Source organism: Mauremys mutica, chromosome 3 (genome assembly GCF_020497125.1).
Source record: "Mauremys mutica isolate MM-2020 ecotype Southern chromosome 3, ASM2049712v1, whole genome shotgun sequence".
Lineage (NCBI taxonomy): Eukaryota > Metazoa > Chordata > Testudines > Geoemydidae > Mauremys > Mauremys mutica.
The window spans coordinates 93,766,315-93,788,588 of record NC_059074.1 but is presented as its reverse complement, the minus strand read 5'-3'; the positions used below and the strand labels follow the sequence as shown (position 1 = coordinate 93,788,588).

The 22,274-nt window shown below is 40.3% G+C and overlaps 2 protein-coding genes across 4 annotated transcripts in view; one reads left to right on the top strand and one right to left on the bottom strand.

Annotated features, from left to right (window-relative positions):
• Nucleotides 1–795: 795 nt before the first annotated feature.
• On the top strand, nucleotides 796–18,671 carry SERINC1 (serine incorporator 1). The gene is made up of 10 exons (XM_045011962.1): nucleotides 796–953; nucleotides 5,463–5,624; nucleotides 6,805–6,998; nucleotides 11,552–11,631; nucleotides 11,813–11,950; nucleotides 13,793–13,962; nucleotides 14,088–14,178; nucleotides 15,835–15,976; nucleotides 16,088–16,318; nucleotides 17,090–18,671. The coding sequence occupies exons 1-10, from the start codon at nucleotides 915–917 to the stop codon at nucleotides 17,226–17,228; spliced, it is 1,386 nt and encodes a 461-aa protein (XP_044867897.1). The 5' UTR covers nucleotides 796–914; the 3' UTR covers nucleotides 17,229–18,671.
• Nucleotides 18,517–22,274, bottom strand: part of HSF2 (heat shock transcription factor 2) — a 42,737-nt gene continuing 38,979 nt past the window's right edge. For all 3 annotated transcript variants that reach the window (XM_045011959.1, XM_045011960.1, XM_045011961.1), the window contains exon 13: nucleotides 18,517–22,242. In XM_045011959.1, the coding sequence (XP_044867894.1) occupies nucleotides 21,953–22,242 (290 nt within the window). In that variant the 3' untranslated portion in view covers nucleotides 18,517–21,952. The remainder of the gene's footprint in view (nucleotides 22,243–22,274) is intronic.

Sequence of the window (22,274 nt, the reverse complement as noted above, 5' to 3'; positions counted from 1 at the left end):
ACAAGTGAACAAACCAAGCATACACATAGCTGGGCCTTGATCCTACAGTGTGTTTGGCAGTGGTGGATTTCTGGGCCCATGTGGTGCTCACTGCAAGACTGGAACCTGTTTTCATTTTCCCATAACAAGAACTTCTCATGTTGTCTGAAATCAGGCTTCTCACTTTGGACCATTTTCTTTTCCATTATTATCAATTAATTCCTTAGCAGGTAGTAGCTGTTAGATTAGTGGCAGCTGCTCAAGGGAGAAGAGACAACGACAGCTCTGGTACCTGAAGGTAGGGAAGAACCAGCTAGAGCAGGGCACCTGGACACATGCAGGAGCCAGGGTGAGGGCGGGACCGCACAGAACCGTGTCAAGGGCAGGAACTCTCAGCTGCAGTTCATGGCCGACAGGGGCCCCCACCCCCAGGCTCCCCCCATATCCCAACTAGGGTGACCAGATGTCCTGATTTTATAGGGACACTCCCGACTTTGGGGACTTTTTCTTATAGAGGCTCCTATTACCCCCCCACCCCAGTCCCGATTTTTCACACTTGCTGTCTGGTCACCCTGATCCCAACCCGCCCTGGTCCTGGAGCCCCAACCCCTTCCCAGAGCTCCGCCCCCTCTGCCCAAGCCCCGCCCCTCGCTATACCTTGCTCGGAAGCCCCGCCCCTGCACAAAACTCCGCCCCTCCCGGCTCTGCAGGCGATGCCCCCTCAACGCCTGCGCAGTGAGATGTCTCCTTCCGCGGCGCCGCTTGTGTTTGGGGGGGGGGTGTGTGCGCGCCTTCCGGAAGTGACGCATGCGCTAACGTCAGAGGCCGGAAGCGCCCGTCTGGAGGGTAAACAACGAGCTGACTGAGGAAGAAGCTGCTGGACTCGGGAGCCGCCTCCATCTTTAACGCGCCGGAGTCCGCCGCCCGCCTGGGAGATGGGGGGCGTCCTGGGCCTGTGCTCCGTGGCGAGCTGGGTAACGTGGGGCGGGCCGCGGCGCGGGAATCCCCGGCCCCTGCGGGGGCCTCCAGTTCTGCCTCCGCCCGCTGCGCCCGGCCCCGGAACTCCCGCCCCATTGTCCCCACGGAGCCTTTGCCGGGGCTTGGCCCAGGCGGGATTTAATTCCCCGAAGCGGCGCTGCCGCCCTAGCGGAGCCGCGTGTCGCTGCAGGGCCGCGCTCCCTGCCCCGCCGTTACCGGCCCCCTCAGTCCTCGTTACTCCGGATCGCCTCCCTCGCTGCCGCCCGGCTCGGCTCGGCGTGTCCGGCTGCCACTTGCTAGGCCCGTCGGCCTGGGTCTCAGCCTAACTGGCCTGGCCGTTGATGCCGCTTGTCAGGAGATAGGAACAGTTACTGCCCCGGAGAATGTGCTGGTTTTCCTTCAGATCCCCAAAAATAGTGAAAATGTCACTGATACCAGTATTGAGTTTCACAGTGTTCTTCACCCTTAGGGTGGGTACCCTGCAAAAATGCTACCTCCCTCTTCTTGAAATTAGACATGTCTAGTTCTTTCCTCATGGCTCACTTAGCAGCAGCTGCATCCTCTGTAGCATCTCTCTCACCAAGACACTTCGGTTACTGCAGCGCAGTCTACAATGATGTCACCATCATACTGAGCATTGTTAGGTGCTGGAAATTAATCCTGATTACTCAAAAATATGCTATTTAAAAACAACTCTACTTAAGACTTAAAAACTCAGTGGAAAAATACATTAACTATTACAACTCCTCTGCATGGGAAAGATTTTTTTTTTCTTAAGATATCACCGGCTTACTAATTATCTTGAAGTCATTCTGTGTACCACTGCAGTTTAGTTGCTGTGCAAATAGGTAGAATAGGGTACAAGAGCGGTTTTGGAGATCTCGGGTACATATTTTTAAAAATCAATGGGACTTAGTGTCCTGAGTAACTTAGGTGCATTTAAAAAAACTTTACACCTTGTTTTGAATGAAATACTATTGGTTTAAAAACAAAAAAATTGATGTACAGAATTCTATTTCATTCCGTTTTCTGAAAAAAGTAAATATATGTGCTAAGTGTAGAAATAAAGCTAGTGAAGGTGAAGGAAAGACAGTAACTGTAATGAGGTTCTTTGTAGGCCTTAAGAAGCAATTGTACTATGATCTCTATTATAAACACATAATTTGCATGTCTTCACTTTCAAAGCGCTTCACAGCCTATCCCTACCCTCCCTGTCTCCTCTTATTCAGTTTCAAAAGCTCGGCTCCCACCGCTGATTGACCAATGATGCCAACCTACATTGCCTGCTTGTTAAATTTTCAAACAAGCACCTTCATATTTTCTCCCATGCTCCCTTTCACACTTTGGACGAGCTCTCTGTAAATGGCTGCAAAACTAACTCATTATTCCTCTGCAAATCCCTTCTTAAAACTCTCCTTTACTGTGCAGCCTGCAAAAAACTTGACAATGCTTAGGCTGCTGATATGCTGAGACCACTGCCTATTATGCTGACCAGTATTGTCTCGCTGTTTCCTTGTATTGCCCCGTTGGTTTGTTTGTATCCATCCGGAGTCTCTTGTCTTATACATAGATTGTAAGTTCTTTGAGGTAGGGACAGTCTTTTTGTTCTGTTTATACAGTACCTAGCACAGTGCAGTCCTGGTTCATGACTGGTTTTCAGAGATACTATGATGCTATGACAATAAATACAGTAGAACCTAAGAGTTACAAACACAGAGTTGCGAACTGACCAGTCAACCACACACCTCATTTGGAACCAGAAATATGCAGTCAGGCAGCAGCAGAGACACTCCCCACTTCCTTCCCCCCCCCCCAAAAGCAAGTACAGTATTATGTTTACATTTAACAACTAAAAAAGGTAAAGCTGCATTTTTCTTCTGCATAGTAAAGCTGTATTAAGTTAATGTTCAGTTGTAAACATCTTGAAAGAACAATCAAAACATTTTGTTCAAAGTTATGAACATTTCAGAGTTATGAAAACATCCATTCCCAAGGTGTTCATAACTCTGAGGTTCTACTGTATTATGCATGAGAAGTGTGCCTAGGAATCTGTGATGTGCATGTATAACTGCCATGAATGGAAGCATGAACAATGTCAGGGTGCCAAAAATCACGATTTAAAAAAAACGAAAGCATCTGCCTGTGTGATAGTCAGGCATTAGGACCCAAGGACAAGGAGAAAATTGTTCTTTATTTATGCTACTGCTTTACACTTTTGCATCCTTAGTTAGGAGCAAGCCGCAGCAGTCACTTGAGCACTGAGTGAGTGACTTATGACAAAGGATTCTAGTTTTCTGTGATAAAAAGCCCAAAATTCTCCAATTAAAAACCCCCATTAAAATCCGTGTTTTTCTGTGATTAAAATGAACTTTAGTTCTCCATGCCACAATATGTATAGGTATCGGTTGAGCACAATATTTTCTTGGTATATAGTAGAACTCGATTTATCCAAGTGTCCATTATCTGTCTCTCTCTATTAACTGAAACATCAGTGGCATATTGCTGGCTGGGGCTCTGGCAGTCAGTATTCACCCACGAAAGCTCATGCTCCAATACGTCTGTTAGTCTATAAGGTGCCAAAGAACTCCTTGCCGCTTTTACATTGAATAAGTGACACTGGTATTTTCAGTAAAATTTAGTTAATTGTTAATGTTTTTATTTTTTCACAAAATGTGAAAACTAAAGATTCTCATACAAACACGAATTCCACTTTTTTCCATGGCAAATAGATTTCTAGGATCCCTGCTTATGACCCAGGGCATCATCAGAGCAGTGATTCTTGCGCAGATTGTCCCTAGCAGCAGCTGGTGAAGCAATTCCTTTTCTGCCAAGCCCACCATTCGGCCTAGCACCAGCCAAAAATCTTGGAAAAGGGATTAGGTGCAAATGACTCAGATATGGAAAAAATAATCTGGGTTATGAGTGTTGTTTGAGGAACAAGTTGTTTTGGGAGCCTCATGTAGGGAAAGGTTAAGATCTATGTTAGAGCGTCAAGTGGTGGCTATATAGCTTAAGCCAGTGTTTGTCATACCCTGTCACAGTTACCAGGTCTGTTGCCTGCCATGTGCCCAAACACATCTTGAGCTGTAGATTTTAGTGGAAAAATCAATAGCAGAAGCAAAAGCTTTTATTATTGCAGCCTTTTATGTGCGCAAGTAGAGGGGAAATGGACTAGGATTGTGCTCTCTGAGTGCGCTCCTGTGGCTTTATTTGTACTCTTTGAAAGGTGTTTCTGTAGTAGAGTACTGTGATAGCTCTTGGCTGCTCCAACCTTGAAGAACAGCAAATACAGATGAAGAGGGTAAAAAAGATTGGGGGTGACTACAAGACCACAGGAAACACTGAGCTAGCATTGAGTGATTCTGATATCAGTAACCTAACATTTCCACTGAAAACTACATGACCACCAAAGTTTAGATATTAATCACCCACCTGCACTACCTACCATAGACTAAAACAATGTTATTCCATTTTAACTAAATTATGAAGAAAACTACATTTAAAAAGAAAATATCTTGGGGTGATACATATTCCTAGATATTCCTTTCAATTGTTATCAGATTGACATTCACTTGTGCAATCCCAACCTCATTTAATGCAATCTGTGGATGGGAGAATGCTGCTAAGAGGCAAAATGTTATAGGTTTACAATGAAATAACACATATTTTCTTGTCTAAGAGCAAACTGCATCCAGATGTGCTAAAGCAATGAGTGAGTTATTTTGTCCTCACTTATAACACTTTTTTTCCTCAAGATATCGGCAAAGGTAGAAAGGAATACTGTACAACTGAAAATACTTGCTAGATATGAACTAATTATGGGTGTATTCCATTTTTGAATCCTTTTTATTTTGTGCAAGTTAATCAGGTAATTGGGAATTACCTGATGTGTCTTGATTTGAATAGCTGCCAAACTCCGTCAATAAGCAATATGTTTTTAACTGAAGGATTGGACCATTTTATTTCTATTACAGAGGTGCTGAGAAATCTCAGTAACTGGCATGAATAGCCCTTAAACTTTAATGTACAGACATATAGAAACTGACAGTCCTTCCCCAAAATATCTGAGTGTATAAATAAAAAAACCCTAGAACAGCAAAATGTTAAACAGATTTCACAGGCAGAGGTTTCCTTAGCTAAATAAGAACTGACCATGGTGCAACATTTAGGGCCCCCTCTGCACCAAAATAACCCCAAACCTGTGAACTTTCTCCCAAAGAAGTTAACTAGTGTCCTTGGAAAACAGAATCTGCTTTTGTGCATTGATGCAGACGTTAACATTTACAGTGGTAGGTTTTAGTGTAGAAACCTAATCCCTTGGAACATTCCCTGGGCTAGACAAAACAATGTAACATGCTACAGGGAATTATCTTGCATTGATAAGGAGATGGGCTAGATTTTTCCATCACTAAAAATCCACACATCCTGTGTAAATCTTTGAATGATGTAATAAACCGCTCATAATTGTTTAAAGTAAACTGTTCTATAATGTATCTTTCTTCCAGATACCATGTTTATGTGGCAGTGCCCCATGTCTGCTGTGCCGATGCTGCCCCAGTGGAAACAACTCCACCATAACTAGGCTGATTTATGCTTTCATCTTGCTCCTTGGAGTGAGTGTTGCCTGTGTCATGCTAATGCCAGGAATGGAGGAACAGCTGAAGAAGGTCATTGCTTTTCTGATTTCATGTTTTGGTAGAACAGATGTTGCAAAATAGTTAACAGTCGCATACTTTCATGGTGTCATGCTTCATGCTGTGAAGTACTTGCATTGCTACTAGTAAACATGCTTGTAATATTACTTAGAGTCATCAGATAGTCTTACAAGTTCTGTTAAGTATAAGCAGCTGAATCTTGGAAGAAGTGCAGTGTTAATTGGTATGCAGTTGTCATATAAGCAGCAGCCTTCAGAAGTAAAGTTGAGTCTCTTGAATTACTACTTAGGTCCAAGAGCTGCTCCAACACAACACATTTGTATGCAGAATAATAAATTTTCTGGATTCATTGTGTTCTACTTGCTAAATTTTAGCTTTTAAATCTGAGACTATATAAGGTGACATCATTTTTCTTAGGTGACACATTTTTTCCTAATGGGAATAAGTAATTTGTACTGCAATTAATTCAACTGATTAAAAGAATTGTGACTTTTCTAATATGGCTTGCTAGTCATGTATTGAACAGACTGCTGTAATTACATCAGAGGTCCCCAAACTGGGGCACCCCTCCCCTGGCTCCAGGGTGCGTGTGAAGGAACATTTGGGGGCATGGTGGGGCCCGGGCCAGCCCCCCCGGGGAATTGGGGAGGGAGCACCATTCAGCCCCACCCCTGGCTCCCAGCCCTGCACCTGTCCCTGTCCCCAGCCTTCGCGTGGCTCTGCTCCTGGCCCCAGCCCAGCCGCAGGCTGTGACTCCATTCCCAGCCAAGGCTGTGTCCAAACAGACCTAAGAATGTATGCCTTTTGTTTCATTACCATCATAATAGTTGTTGTCATCAGAAATGTATGCGACTCTGGGGCTGTTATTAGTGTTGTTTCAGACTGGTGGCTCAGTTGTGTTGTTTGAATTCTCTTGGTTGTGTGTGTGTGTGTGTGATTTTTAATAAGTTTGTTTTATAATTCTAACCCACACATTAAATTAATTGTTTTTAAAGCAAACCTAATCTATTTAGTGGACTACCTGTTTGCATAATTCATGCAGCTATGAAATGTTGTATTTTTAAGCGACATATCATGGTGTAAATAATTTTACAGAATTAAGTGATGTATATTTTATTAATAAAATGAAAAATATGTATTTCTTCATCAGAAGCATTTAAGAGATCATTGAAACATTTTGTGTTAATCATAGATTCCTGGATTTTGTGATGGAGGGACTGGAACAACTATTCCTGGTGTGCATGGTCATGTGAATTGTGATGTCTTAGTCGGATACAAAGCTGTGTACCGTGTGTGCTTTGGTATGGCCATGTTCTTCCTTCTGTTCTCCTTGTTGATGATCAAAGTAAAGAGCAGCAGTGATCCAAGAGCAGCAGTGCACAATGGGTAAGATACGAGAACAACAACTGTGACAGTTTGGTGTGTATGTATGATATAGCTATTTGTGAAAATAATAACTAGTAGGTAAACATTCCAGTGAGACCGACTGTGATATGAAAAAGGAATTCTTTAGCAGATGGAACTATAATGTAGCCTCACCAATCAAATATTTTAAGGAAAATCATATTAAATTAGTGAGGGAGGAGAGAGATGAATGTGAACACACCCCTTCAGTTGTAAAAGTTTACTTTTGGAATTTGAATTCCAGTAATGGAAGATCTGTAGGGGAGGGATAGCTCAGTGGTTTGAATATTGGCCTGCTAAACCCAGGGTTGTGAGTTTAATCCTTGAGGGGGCTGTTTAGGGATCTGGAGCAAAAATCTGTCTGGGGATTGGTCCTGCTTTGAGCAGGGGGTTGGACTAGATGACCTCTTGAGGTCCCTTCCAACCCTGATATTCTATGATTCTGTTCAAAGTCGTCTTAATATTAAAGTCGTTTCCACCCCATTCAATAACAAGTCTATTATTCTTCCCCTTCTTTCTTTTTTTGGTAGAGAGAAATTATTTTGTACTTTCTGAACTTCCAGATGTTTTTTTCCCCATATTTTATTATATTCATATCTAGGATAACCTTACCAAATATAATTGTAAAATACTAGTTCTTCAAGAATCTGGCTGATTCTATTGGTGGTCTTTCCATGGCTCCACTTGTGCACAGTATAGTTGTTAAAACAGTGGAATCCAAACTGCTGTCATTAGAACATGGCTCAAAACACATAAGACAGTTTCTACAGTGAAAACTCTTAGCACCCATAGTGATAGCTGCTGAACAGAGTGTTTTCAAGATGTTTATATCGCAGAAGATGAAGATTCACCTGCTGTTACCCACAAACAACCACATAATAAGAAAAGAGTGATTGACTAAAATAGGAAAGACTAGGCAAGCTCCAGGGATTAGCTGCTTGGGTTCTACTGAGCTCACTTTGACAATTTGGACTTCATTGTATAAATCTCCTGAAATTAATAAAGCTGTACAGAATTGCATTCCCATGCCGCAGGGGGAAAAGCAATTTAGACCGACCACGACAGCCAACTCTGTTTTATTTACTTGTGGGGGGTTTTTTTTGGTTTCTTTAGATTTAAATAATAAAAAGACACCTATACAGTTTCTAGTTTTTGTATTGTAAATACAATGGTCAGAGTAATACCCTCTGCATTAAAAAGCAAACATGAACAACAATGAGACATGAACAATAATTCAACTAAGCCAGCCATGTACAAAAAGCTCCTTTCTACTTCCCATCATTCTTGGACCATACCGTCAAACCTCTATAAAATAAATGGCTTTTGCAGCGTCCCTTTTATATAAGCAAGAGGAGGAAGTCTCCATCATGCCCGGAAATGATTTAGCATCTTTGATTTTGCATACTAATTATGGCAAACTCACACTGTGGTATAGGTACTTAGGAGTACCAACACCTGTTGCAGCCCTTGAGCTGTCATCTTTCTTGCATATATATCATCTTCCGGCATGGATGAAATTGAAAAGGACACCTTTTTACTGCATTTTTTGAAAGGCACTTTTCTTATTAAAAATATATACAAATTCTGCATGGTGTGAAACCTTTTAACCTAAGAGACCACTTCTCATATAACTTCTTGTGGCAGATATCTTTGTCCTGGAGGCTCATGTCTGCTCCTGAGGCTGAACTGTCAAATCAGTTGCTGTCCTGTTTCAGTCCTACCTACCTGCCAGAGTTAGTCTAGCAAGATTGTGGGCACAAGGCAAACATATCTAGAGGGTTTAACTGTTTTGTTATTACTGAAAAATTATGTAGTAATGTAGTTTTTAAACATCTCTGCCAGAAGCAGTGGTGTCTTCAGCGGTACCCATTAAGGGTAGTTGCATGTAAATTATGTCTTTAATTTTGCAATTATGCAAGTATCTTCAACAGTGCTCTTTAAATCAGTGACAGCAAGACTGTACTGCAGAGCAGAGACCTTGAATTTACCCATATATATCTGTCAGTTTTTCCACACTTGTGTACAAGTTGGAGCCATCAAACAATATCTAGTGGGACAGTTACTTTATTTGTGTAAATCAGGGGTAGGCAACCTATGGCACGCGTGCCGAAGGCAGCATGCAAACTGATTTTCAGTGGCACTCACACTGCCCGGGCCTGGCCACCAGTCCGGGGGGCTCTGCATTTTAATTTAACTTTAAATGAAGCTTCTTAAACATTTTTAAAAACTTATTTACTTTACATACAACAATAGTTTAGTTATATATTATAGATTTATAGAAAGAGACCTTCTAAAAACGTTAAAATGTATTACTGGCACGTGAAACCTTAAATTAGAGTGAATAAATGAAGACTCGGCACACCACTTTTGAAAGGTTGCCGACCCCTGGTGTAAATTCATAACTGCGAAATGAGTACTATCTCTGCAGTTCCTGTTTTTATCAGAGTAATCAAAACAAAAGCCTACAGAACTCCAGCAGCCTATGTGTAAACCAGCAGTAATCCTTGGAATGCTTAGCAATTTTGGATTCTTCCCAAAAGTTAAACCAGGTAGGTACATATAGGTACTTGAAGCTTTTAGGTAATCTGAAAAGGATCTGGAATTAAGCATGTTATTTATGCAAAGCTTGGACCTATTCTTCCTTTATCAAGGTTATTCTTCCAAGCTGATGATGAGGAAATCAAACTCCTCACATGGATTCAGAAACTGGAGCTAATGCATTATGGCTTGTGTGATTAGTGCACTGAACCATCCAGATTTTAAAATAAGCTTTGCCTGCTTTTAAAACTCAAATAGAGCTCCTCTCCTTCTATGTGCTCCTCCCCCACTCAGTTTGATAATGTTTAAAAAAATCCCCCCACATTGAAATTTATTCCTCTATAGAACTGGATCATGTTCTCTCAAGCTGGGGTGTCAGAGAATCTCAGCATGGAAAGGTGAAGAACCACTCAACTAGACTTTTACCTCTGATGTCATTGCTTGTTGCTTTGTATGTGTTACTGGACATATGCCTCTGTATTATTATTATTTATGTTACCATACTACTTAAGAACCCTAGGCATGGACCAGGACCCTATTATTTTGCTTTGTGTCTTTTGAGCTATATTAATTTTTTATAGCTGGAACTGGTAGTACCACCTATAGTTAAGGTTGCCGAACACTTCCTATCATAACAAACTGGAGACAGGATTTTATAACTTTGCCCAGCTTTGACTATTCAGACTGAAATTTTCCATGCTGGGTTTCTACCCAAGGCTGAATTTTTAAAGAAAATTTAGCAAAAGTGGTCAGCCAGTTCTGAGAACAAGATTAGGGAAATATCCACACACACAGGCAAACAATGTGTTACAGCCATTTTGTTGAGAAGATCTAGTCCCTCCTTACTTTTGGAGTAGGGGCTTGAAATTTGGAGGACAGTTTTCTGTGTGGTTAGATGTACCTTTTGCTGTACCTGTGGAGGAGAAATACCAAAATATAGCTAAATTACAAGCCTTTCAAAAATCTGCTTGTGTACACTCAGGAGAGACTTCAGATTCCATCTGCACTGAGTATGCTCCCCTCCCCTCCATGTTTGCAGGGCTGAGAAGAACTCTTCCTACAGTTGCTATTGCTGGTTGTGGGCCACTGCAGTACTTGGCACAGAAACTGAGAGCCGAGAGACTTTCTGTCCTGGGAGCGAAGAGGGGAAGGGAACTAAGGGCTATTTTGGGTGAAGACAGATTTCACGAGGTGGAGTGACGGGACACTTGGGACTGGTTGGTCAGGGAGACTGGGTGAAGGAATCTGAACAGGGTGGGGGGAATTGGGATGAGGAGCCTAGAGAGGGAGACCGTCAATGGGAGCTGGTGGGGGTGGGGGGAGTGGGCCGCCAACATGGAGCCTATGGGGTAGAATAGAACTGTCTAGATTAGGATTCTAGGAAACAAGTACAAAACATCCACTTTAGCAATTTAAGATTATAAAATGGCAAGACAGTGTTAACCCCTTATCCCCGCACCCCCGCCAAAACTAGCAATGTGTAAATAAAAAAAAAACCTTAAAAAAAGGAATAAAATTGGATTCTTTTTTTTAATTAAAAAACATTGTAATATTTATCCATCCTAGATTCAACTGCATGGTACTATGGGTGGGGCATGAGAACAGGAGTTTGAACTGACATCACTAAGAAGCTGTGTATATACACTCGGGACTAAGAACAAAAACTGCCTAGTCTAAACTCTTCCCTTCTTGATGCTTCTCTTTGCCTCATTACAAAAGATATTTTAATTTAGTGAGCAGTATCACCTGTGTTTTGCAAGAACAGTTAATGAATACAATTCTCAGATGTGCACAAACAAGGAAGCAAAGATTATGTATTTGAAATGAAAGCTAAAATAAGCAAACTTTAAATCCTGTCATTTCATATCATTAACTTTCATCTACATTGTGCTCTTTTGAATGCTTATAAAATACATCAGTTATGTGAGCACAAACGCAGATTAAAGTTTTTTACCCTAAATCCCTTGATGTCTTTTTGTTTTTGATTTCTTCTTTAGATTCTGGTTCTTCAAATTTGCTATAGCAGTAGCAATTAATGTTGGAGCTTTTTTCATCCCAGAGGGACCCTTTACTACTGGTAAGATAACACTGAATTACATCTTATTGTATTTGATGCAGTTATAACTTACTTTAAAATAAACCTCTTTAAATGTAGCTGCAAACCCTCTTTCTCACTATTGGTTTTTTCCCCAGCCTCTAAGATTGAGCGGTAAAACTTCCATTGCTCTGAATTGATTTCATCTGATTTTTCTTCACAGTGTGGTTTTATGTCGGCATGGCTGGGGCCTTCTGCTTCATTCTTATTCAGCTGGTCCTGCTTATTGACTTTGCTCACTCTTGGAATGAATCTTGGGTTGAAAAAATGGAGGAAGGAAATTCAAGATGTTGGTATGCAGGTAACAGAACTTTTATCCCATTTCGGTGTGCGTTTTGAAAACCTAGTGGAGGTGAGATGTACCAGTGTAGTATATAATGCCATTTTGCCAGGAATGTAAAGTACAGAAGAGATTCTGCTTTCATAAACAGCATTTTCTCTCATTCATTCCATATATTCTAGCCCTATTGTTTATGCTATATCTGGGTTTTTATCTGGTACCAAAAAACTTCTCAGTAATCATATGTAACCTAAAAGAAATCTACATTGGTGCAGAGGTTAATGTTAACTATGAAACTTTATAGTGCTTTTTTAACTCATAAGTCTTGACTTTCAATACTTCAATGTTCTGTTTAGTGACTATAAAAATAAAGCAGGCTGTAGCTGCTCCCTATTGATAATAAACATTATCATTAGGGTGATGAAATGTCCCGTTTTTATGCAGGCAGGAAGGGACAAGCTGCTTCCAGCCACAGGGGAGCAGGGGGAAGAGATGAGTTATGCAAACACAGGCCAGGTCATCCCTCCCCCACTCCTCTGTGGCTGGAAGCAGCATCCCTTCCCTCAGGCACAGTGCCAAAAGGCTGCTGCTGGCCACATTCTGGTGTGAACTCTAGCAGAAATCTGGAGGGGGGCATGTGAGCCTGCATGGTGCTGTTGCTCCCCCTGCCGTCATTCTTCTCCTTCCTCTCCTCTCTCCCCCCCCCCCACTTGTTGCCTCAGGAAGATGCGGTGCCAGGTCCCAGGAGAGGCGGGTCTGTCCCATGGGCCCAGACAATTATGAAGGGTGGGCAGGGAGGGTTGGGTCAGTCGGTCAGTCCCCCCCTCTGCCCCAGTGAGGTGTCCGGGAGTGTGGGTGTGTCACCTCTCCCCATGTGTGTTGGGGGCGGGGTTTACCCCTCCCTGTGTGAACCCTAAGGCCTTAAAGATAAGGTAAATAAAATAAAAATAAAAAAAATCCAACTACGTAGTATTTCTTTTTAACAGGGGCTCAGCCAACTTGATGTTAATTTGAATGTTTGTACTGCATAGTTTTGATTGATTGCCGTTGATCTCACTTCCAGGTGTCTTGTATTCAGCATAGGGAAATATGGTCACCCTAATTATCCCTAATTTTTTCTTTAAGACCTTTCCTCTTTGGGTATGTATGGTGAGTGGGGCAAAATAGAGGAGACAGTTAAAATCAGTGCACTGGAGTAATGAATTGTAATAGTTGATCATAAAACTTACAATTTAGTTTATTTCAGGAAGCAAAAATGGCCTAGTTGGCTAGTTTTCTGTTTGCCTGGCATGTCTGCTTTTTGAAAATGTGATTTAACAGATTCTTGTAAGCCTACATAATTCTGCAAAAGATGTGTTGAATAAGTGTATTGAGAAATAAGCTGCTTAAAAATGCCTCTCCACAGGTCCAGATTTGATTGATTTTATTTGGGGACAGTGCTGTTAATTAAATTTAGATACATTGCTACAGGTTTGCCTATCTTGCTTTAAACAGCTCCTTGGTAAAGAAGCCTGTACAAATACCCAGTTGAAGTGTTGGAGCATAACTAAAGCCTCAAGTTTCCCATTGCTGGTGGTATTTGTCTTTATGATAGCACCTTGAGGCATCAGGCAGAATCGGGGCCTCATTGTGCTAGGCGCTATTCAAACAATGTAAACAATTATCCCTACCCTAAAGTATGTATCTAATTTAAATGTTTAAAACATTTTTTAAGTTTCAGTGTTTTAAATGTGTCCATAACCATTATCTGATACAATTTTGTGGATTCTTAATATAGCAGTACAGTCATAAAATATTCTTTAAAGCTAATAACGTATGCTTCTTTTAAGCAAATTTAACTATCTTGTTTATCTCCCTTCACAGCTCTGCTGTCAGCTACGGCTCTAAATTACCTGCTGTCTCTGGTTGCTGTTGTCTTGTTTTATGTTTATTACACTCATCCAGAAGACTGCTCCGAAAATAAGGCATTCATCAGTGTTAATATGTTGCTGTGTATTGGTGCCTCTGTAATGTCAATTCTGCCTAAGATCCAGGTATGCTATGTTACTCAGTGAATATTTGTTTTTTTTAACCCAGAAGCATCTCTCTAGCTAACATTTTAACCGTGGACATTTTATCAGTTGCCCTATTTAGTTTTCTCCATGTTTCTTGCATATAGGAATCTCAGCCACGATCTGGTTTGTTGCAGTCCTCAGTGATCACAATTTATACAATGTATCTAACCTGGTCAGCTATGACCAATGAACCAGGTAAGCTTGGCAGACTTAATTTTTTTTTTGGGAAGTAAGGGAGAGTATGTATGGGATTTTCTAGTGTTCTTAAAAGAAAAACAAGAAACAAAAATTCTACCATGTTCAACTCTTTGCTAGATAGCATTAAAACACAGTATTGTGCAATATATACTGTCAGAGGCAGGACCCTTGTCTCAGTCCATGAACAACTTTCTATACCTTAGCTCCGAAGGAGTCTTTCTTCAGTTTTTCTTCTTTCATATGTATCTATGCTTTATTGTGTGGAAGGATGCAGGACTCACTACAGATGTTCCTATTCTTTCTCTCAAAAAAACAGAGATCTTTGGTTAACTGTTAAGAGATCACACGACGACATAATTTGTGTACATAGGAAAATACTTTTAAAAACAAACCCAAACCTCTAGAACTTACATAAATTGCAAAATTTTACGAGAACACTAGATGGCCTCTCTTCCTGGTAAATTTTTAAGTTCCTACTTGGGTGCTACAGCTGTTTAAAAGAAGTGTCATTTTTTTATATTAATGGATTAATGCAGGGGTTTTATGCTCTTTTTAGTTTGAAACAACTGAACTCTTTGCTCAAACATTCAAAAATTCCACTGCAGAAAACAAATGTGAAAATCTGCCAAATATTAGCCTTCAGGGTAAAAACAAACAAACAAACAAAAACCCATGACTTTTTAGAATGTAAGGCTTATGCATCCTTAACTGTAGGTATTACTTTGTGCTTCACCTATGTTGGTGCCATTGGGAGACACTAGCCATGGGCTATAACTGCAATAATTACAGGAAAGCACATATTCGCTCAGGTTTCTCTCTTCTGTGTTTTATCAGTGCTCACTGCAGTTTGGTAACTTGGTAAATAAAGCTGAGCTTTTAAAAACATTTGTAGCATTCTTTCACGTAGCTTAAATCTTCAAAATGAGTGTATTTGAGGTAATACTAGTCAGTACTTCTTGTGTAGTCTTAAGGGCTAGTCTAAACAGAGCAGGAATGCGCACCGCAAAAGTGTGATTTCTAAAGCACACAAATAGATCTGTGTAGACCCTGCTGGCATGTATTAAAAGTTCCCTAGTGCTTTTTAACATAGTGTGACATAGTGTAAACATGTTCAAGTGCACTAGGGAACTTTTAATGCATGTCAGGAGGGTCTACACAGATCTATTAATGTTCTTGCACTTCAGAAATCACACCTCCTTAGCATACATGAATATTGGTGCTCTGTGTAAACAACCCCTAAGTGACTGTCGTGTTTGGCTGCTGGTGGTGTACAATTTTAGGAATTCTGAAGAAAATGCAGTGTATTTTTGCCACAGTTCAGTAAAGGAATGTAACAGGATCAGTATAACACTTCATACATCTTTTAAATGAAGAAATGTTAACTTCAGAGTATTTCCTTGTCTCCTAACACCTGTCTTGTATTGACGTGACATAATTATCACTAGCTTGCTTTACTTTTTTTTTGTCCTGTCCATTATCTTTAAGTCATTTTTTTGTTTCACAAAGTTCTGAACTTGCAAAACTTTTGCATTTACATTGGACATGAAAATTCCTTGTATTACTGTGTGTTCAGTGTGGAAATAAAAATATATTGCATAACCATTTACTCTGTCCTTCTTTTGTTTAATTTCTAATGTAATCTTCCCAACTCAGAAAGGAAGTGCAATCCAAGCTTGCTGCGCATAATTGGTTACAACACCACCACCATTCCAAGCCAAGGTCAGGTCGTCCAGTGGTGGGATGCACAAGGAATTGTAGGACTTATTCTGTTTTTGCTGTGTGTTCTGTATTCAAGGTGAGATGAATTAATTGGGATTTAAGTGACTTGTGCTACTGCTAAAGACCAGATTACTACAATTTGATTTTTATTTTGATCATGTACTGTATTCATTCCCCTCAAACACAGCATCCGGACATCCAGTAACAACCAGGTTAACAAACTGACGCTAACTAATGATGAATCAACACTGATAGAAGATGGGGTACCCAGAAGCGATGGCTCTTTGGATGATGGAGATGATAGCCACCGTGCTGTAGATAATGAAAGGGATGGAGTTACTTACAGTTATTCCTTCTTTCACTTCATGCTTTTCCTGGCCTCACTGTATATCATGATGACCCTCACCAACTGGTACAGGTACACACACTTGAGATATTGTACTAGTAATGAATGTGCAAGATACTACGGTTTTTGGGATTCAAGTTATATTTTCAGATGTCTCAAAAGAGATGCATCCTTTAGTACATGTACCGGTGTGACAGGAATTCTCAAGCCCCTCGATCCCATAATAGGTGAGACCACCATGTAAGAGGGAGACCTGGACCATCAGACTTGTTTGGTATGCCAGGTTAGAGGGCTGGACCCTTGCCTCTTACCACCAGATCCCCAAGGAAGGGTGTAAATATATGAGCTTGTGTGTGAGGAATGGTTAAGATATCACCTTAATTATATTTTTGCTATCTTTTTTGTCTTTACTAATTGAGCTAATAAAAGTAGTTACACTGTGGGCATAGCAAAGCTTTATCTCTGGTGTGCACACACAGGTTCCCAAACAGACATTGAACATGATAACCTTGATTCTATTATGTCTGATTGTTGAACTAAATCTTACAATCCCCCAGTTCTTTAAATCAGTAATAATCAATAACCACTAATGAATCAGTCTGTGTTTGAAATGAACAGGGGAAAAGCAGTTATTGGTAATGGAATTGTCATGCAGGCTTGCTTGTGCTTCCTGAAGAACAGGGAAGGTATTCTAGGGGTTTAAAACTTTTGAGCTAAATCAAACCCAACCTATCATGAGCCTGAGGCACAGTGGTAATCTATTACACCCGTCTACCTTCAGAGAACAAAAATCACAGGTAAGTGACTCTCCCTGTAACTATTTTTTTTCCCCCTCTTTTTCAGTCCTGACTCTTCCTATGAGACGATGATTAGTAAATGGCCATCTGTCTGGGTGAAGATATCTTCCAGCTGGATTGGCATTGTGCTGTATGTGTGGACTCTGGTGGCTCCGCTGGTTCTTACAAACCGTGACTTTGACTGAGCTGTGCTTCTCCTCTGAAGGCTTCAGTTCATTTCCCCACTTGTTGAAACTAACAGTATTTCAGACTAAAATGTAGTTGTAAATATGTGCGTGCTTGCTGCCCATGTAGTAGACCGTGCCTTGTTCTGCATGATTACCTTTAGATCATGTCCTCTTGCCAGTTCACTAAATGACTTTTCTAGCCAAGCTCAGTGATTAATTACTATGATATTGGTTTTCATAAGAGTACTTTAGGTTTAGTGCTGTGGGTGAGGTAGATGTAAAATCAGTCAGTTTGTTGTATTCCTCTCCCTCCCCCAATGCTGTGAGTAGCAAAGGGTGCAAGAACAACTGTGTTGGAACTTTATTTAATTAGATGGAGTTAAAAACAGGTTTTATAGGAGGAATTTTAAGCAAGTTAGGGCTACTATTGACAATTCATGTTGCCTTGTTTTCAGTCAGCCTTCAGTAAGTATTGAGCATTTAGGCCAATTCAAATGGTGCACGTTACACTTCTCTCTGATATCTTGAAGCCTTTTGGCTCTGTCTTATTTTCACCACGTAATATATATGTTAATGTATTTAGCTTGAGTGCTAAATTGAAGGAATTTGAACCTACACTTCTCTGAATGTTCTCTTTGGAGCTAGTGTATTGGACATGCCCTATTCCTGACAAAAGGACGCTAGGAGGATTTGGCCCCAGGAGTCAAAGATGTATATTGTAAACCTGTGTCTTAGCTATATATAAAGTATTTCAAAAATACTAAGTTATACTCTGGCTCTAATCAAGCTGAGAGGTTGCAAGGAAAGTAGCAAGCCTGGTTGCAAAGGATAATGAGTCCCTGGCTGGGTGTGACAGCAAATGCTTATGATCAGAAGTTCAGAGAAAAAGGAGTGCTGAAGCTACAGTCATTAGAGACTTGCATTCTATAGCTGGCTTCTACAAAATTATTTAATCTTTAAATTCAGGGTATTAGAACCTGATCTGTTTTAATCGTTTATGGTACCTGTTTCTGCTGGTGTGTCCATTGCTAGCAGTGGACATGTGCTTAGATGTGGGCATCAAGTTAACTAGTTGGTCTGATTAAAAAAGTGTAATTTTGTGCAGTTCTTGAAAATTTTAAATGCTATTATGCGTGCTGCTTTGTAATTAAATAAGCTGTGGTGTATGTATGTGTGCATGCTCTGCTGGTGGTTAGGTTGAGACTGACAATCTCAGTGGGATTGAACCCAGAGCTGTACTTCATCAGTCATTATATAAACTACTATATGGTGTTTCTACTGCTGTCTCATGTAGCTAATTCTTTTCATTTAAGTTTTATTTTAAATTGCTCAAACACATTGGCATAGGCTAAGTAAGACTGCTGCGTTAGTCAGAGCCAGTGATGTTTGGAGGCAGCTGAAGCCAATACTGTGTACAGTCATTTTGAACATATTACCTGTCAATAAACAAATTCAGATAAAGATGTTTTTATTTTCTGATGGCTACAAATTAGTCAGGGGATGCAGTTCATACTCAAGACTAAACTACAAGAGTAAAACAAGTGCTACAAACTGGTGTTTAGAAAGTTTATGTAATGTGTGTTTAACAGGTGGCATTCTATAGCATAGATAGAGCTTTTTCCACAGCAGGGTTCATGAAGGGGTTCCACCCCTTTCTGCCCCTAGTGTAGTGTGACTTGCACCCATGGGGATAAACTGCTAGAGTGCAAATTGCCTGCACTCAACATTTGCATGGGTGGTTAACTTCCTACCCCAGACAAGGCTATAGGCAGATGACACCATCTGACAATTTATAATGGAAGTGCTTCAAGCTACAATTAATGTTTAATAGTGGCAACAAACTGGGCTGCTGATTAAAGGAAGTATAAATAGAGCATTGTTAAAGCCTGTCCCTCAATCCTACAATGTCTAATTCCTGAGCCACTGCAGACAGAAGCAAATGTGTCTTGGCTCATGTGTTATTAGACTACACTTATTGTGCTCATTTAGTTCCTTCTAGTAGTTAGCAGTAGCAACAAAGGGGCAGCACTCACTTTAATTGGGACTGGCTTCAGTCTTTCCTTTACTGCTTCCAGCTTCTATACTCCTACCTAGCTTAATTAGTTAAGGGTTTTTTTCACAGCACTAGTTAGCTCAAGCTTTTGAGTTACACATTGAGTAATAAGGACATGAAAAGAACACCTGAGATGCATTTCAACCTGCTGTCTGTACCTTCACATCTGAATAAAATATCTTGTACATCATCCCTAGAGGACAGGTGCTCAAACTTTGGTTTTAACCCCTTCTTATGGTTTGTGAACTCAGTTCTTTAAATAGAAGGGATGGCATAAACACCCTGTTAGGTGATCTTATGCAGGAGCAGTGAACAGCTTGAACACTGATCACTGAAAATTACTAAGCACATGCAGCTCTGCAACCTAGAGCCTAGGCATAGCATGTTGAAATGAATACTGCAAGTGTGGTCCTACCATGTGTTTTAATTACACATATTCCCCTCCTCCAAATCTCTTAATGGTCTAACCTCCCTCAATCTATCTTTCCATTCAATTGTTTCTTCTGGGTCTGCTTTTCATTAGATACTCTAAGCCAGTGTTTTTCAAACTTTTGTACTGGTGCTCCTTTTCACATAGCAAGTCTGAGTGCAACCATCCTTATAAAACAAACACTTTAATTTATTTAAACACAATTATAAATGCTGGATGCAAAGTGGAATGTTGTGTGCTGTTGAAGAGCTACTTCTTTCAAACCCAGAGGTGGCTGTATTTCAGTGGAGGCTGAAAACTTTCATGTGCAGACTGGATTCATATAGATTCTCATAGTATTACAAACACCTATTGTTAGCTCCAATGTGGGTCTCTTGAGACTCAGATCTCTGTTCTCAGGCAAATATTGGTTGACATGGGTTTGGGGTGGCAGGCTGACAGCTTGTGACCCTGAGGGGTCCCAACCCCCGTTTGAGAAGCACTGGTCTAAGCAGTATTTAGTGACATTAACTTGATAAACTAGCAACTCAGCTAACCCATTAAGAATGTTTAAATAGCACATCTTTTCATGCCACATCAAAATTGTTTACTAGGTGATTTCTCCTGTGGTATAACAGTACATGATTAGATACTTATACCAGCCAGAGACCTTCACAGCCAGTGGCTTTTGATAGTATATAAACACACCTCACTGAGCTGCTTCCATTTTAGTTGACATTTTTTTGACTAGCTGAGGAAATTAAGTGCTATATGAACTTATTTGTTATTAGGTCTTAAGGTATTAAAAGCAGTTACTGCTATGCTTGCCAAAAGGTACTTGTTTGACTAGGATAGTGTCTTCTGAATGAGTATACAATAGTAGCTTTCTAGATACATTTTACAAATTCCATTAATGAAAATATACACAAAGCCACTATGGTTACATCTACACAGGGATCCCTGCCCCATGGCTGGCCTAAGTCAGCTAACTCAGGCTCACAGTGGAAGGTCCCAGAGCCTAGGCTCCAGCCCAAGCCCAACTGTCTACACAGCAATTTTTAGCCTTACAAGTTCAAGTCTACTGACCTGAGCCAACTCCAGCTATGCTATTTTATCCTTGAACAGATGTACCCTAGGTCTCCAAAACATTTGTTTACTGGTGGCAGAGAAGATGAGTCAATGCACAAAAACTGGTGAGAATTTGAAGAGATTTTTTTCTGCCTGATTCAAGTAGCTTGAAAACAAGTGTTTAACTGACATGCTACAAGATCCCTACCTAACAGTGAACACAACATTATCTGTATATGAAAACAGCATATTTCATGCTCAATGGTATCAATTTTTTTTTTTTACTATCTCAGCATGTTAATGTAGTAAAAAGTGTACATCTTTCACTTAATACATAGCTCCTGTAGAGTCTGACCTGACCTCTTGAAATTTATTCCATGCAATTACTGGTTTTAAAAAAAAAAAGTTCTGAAACTGAAAACTAAGCCTGTCTTTTGTGGCATACACTAGCATGAATTAAAGTAGTTCATCTGAAAACATGTTCTAAGCATTGACTCTAAATGTAGACAATGTAAAAGATGACCCCTAACAAAAGTCACACCTAGATAACATTTATTTTATCAAAGTGGATGGTTCAGGTTAGAACTAATGCATGCAAGTGGCTCCTGTCTTAATAAATAAAAACTTCCATTTCTCTCCTGTCATGTATGACCACACTCACTGAAGAACTAAGGCAGAACCAAAACAGTCAAGTAGGTAACAGGCACTTTGTTCCCAATTCAACCAGAAAAAAATACAGCTCAACTCAGGTCTTGATGCAGCACCCCCCCCCCCCAAAAAAAAGTTTAAACAAAAAGGTTGTAAAAATAGAAAACTAAAATACAGAAAACATTTAGAGTTCTACACAATACAGAGTTATTCTACTCAATCATACATAGAACCAAAAAGTTTGAGTGTAAAACAAAGATTATGACATGAATTTTGATTACCTGGGATATTTTGTATTCTCTGTAAATACCAAATATTTGACAACAATTAAAAACTCTGGTAACTTAGTTGCATATACCAAGTCATACTATGTCTATGATGTTTTGTATAAGTACACAACTACTTACACATATTCAAAAAGCTGTTTGTGGGGAGAAGGATAGAGAGATTCCACAATAGTTGGTTATACTAACCAAAGTATTTGCCAAAAAACCCAGAAAGATACCAAACGATATCCTAAATAAATAGTTCATTTTGATGAATATATACAAAGTTCCTGCTATGTTAGTTATCCAAGAATGGCATATCTGTGTCCATGGGTGCAGGAGCAAGTTCACATAAATAAAACAGTGTGGCTTCACTTGCTTCTGCCTCAGTCAGTGGCTCCAGCCGCACTAACTTGCTTTGAGTTGGTTCAGGGTCCAGGCTGCTTTCCAGAAGCTCATCCACTTCTAAGGGTTTGTCTAGGGAGGACATGGTTTCAGATGTGGAATTTCCACCCTCAACAGTTGCACCTGGACTCCCATCAAGGAATGCAAGGAGTGGAAAGGCAGTATATTGAATGAGCTGTTTATCTACAAGGGAAGAAAAATAATACTTCAGAAAC

What these genes read in the sequence shown, in the direction of transcription:
- SERINC1 (XM_045011962.1), top strand. Translation starts at nt 915, where the DNA reads ATGGGGGGCGTCCTGGGCCTGTGCTCCGTGGCGAGCTGG. An exon ending in TGTGCTCCGTGGCGAGCTGG is followed by an intron (nt 954 to 5,462) that starts GTAACGTGGGGC and finishes TCTTTCTTCCAG; the next exon opens with ATACCATGTTTATGTGGCAG. An exon ending in ACCCTCACCAACTGGTACAG is followed by an intron (nt 16,319 to 17,089) that starts GTACACACACTT and finishes CCTCTTTTTCAG; the next exon opens with TCCTGACTCTTCCTATGAGA.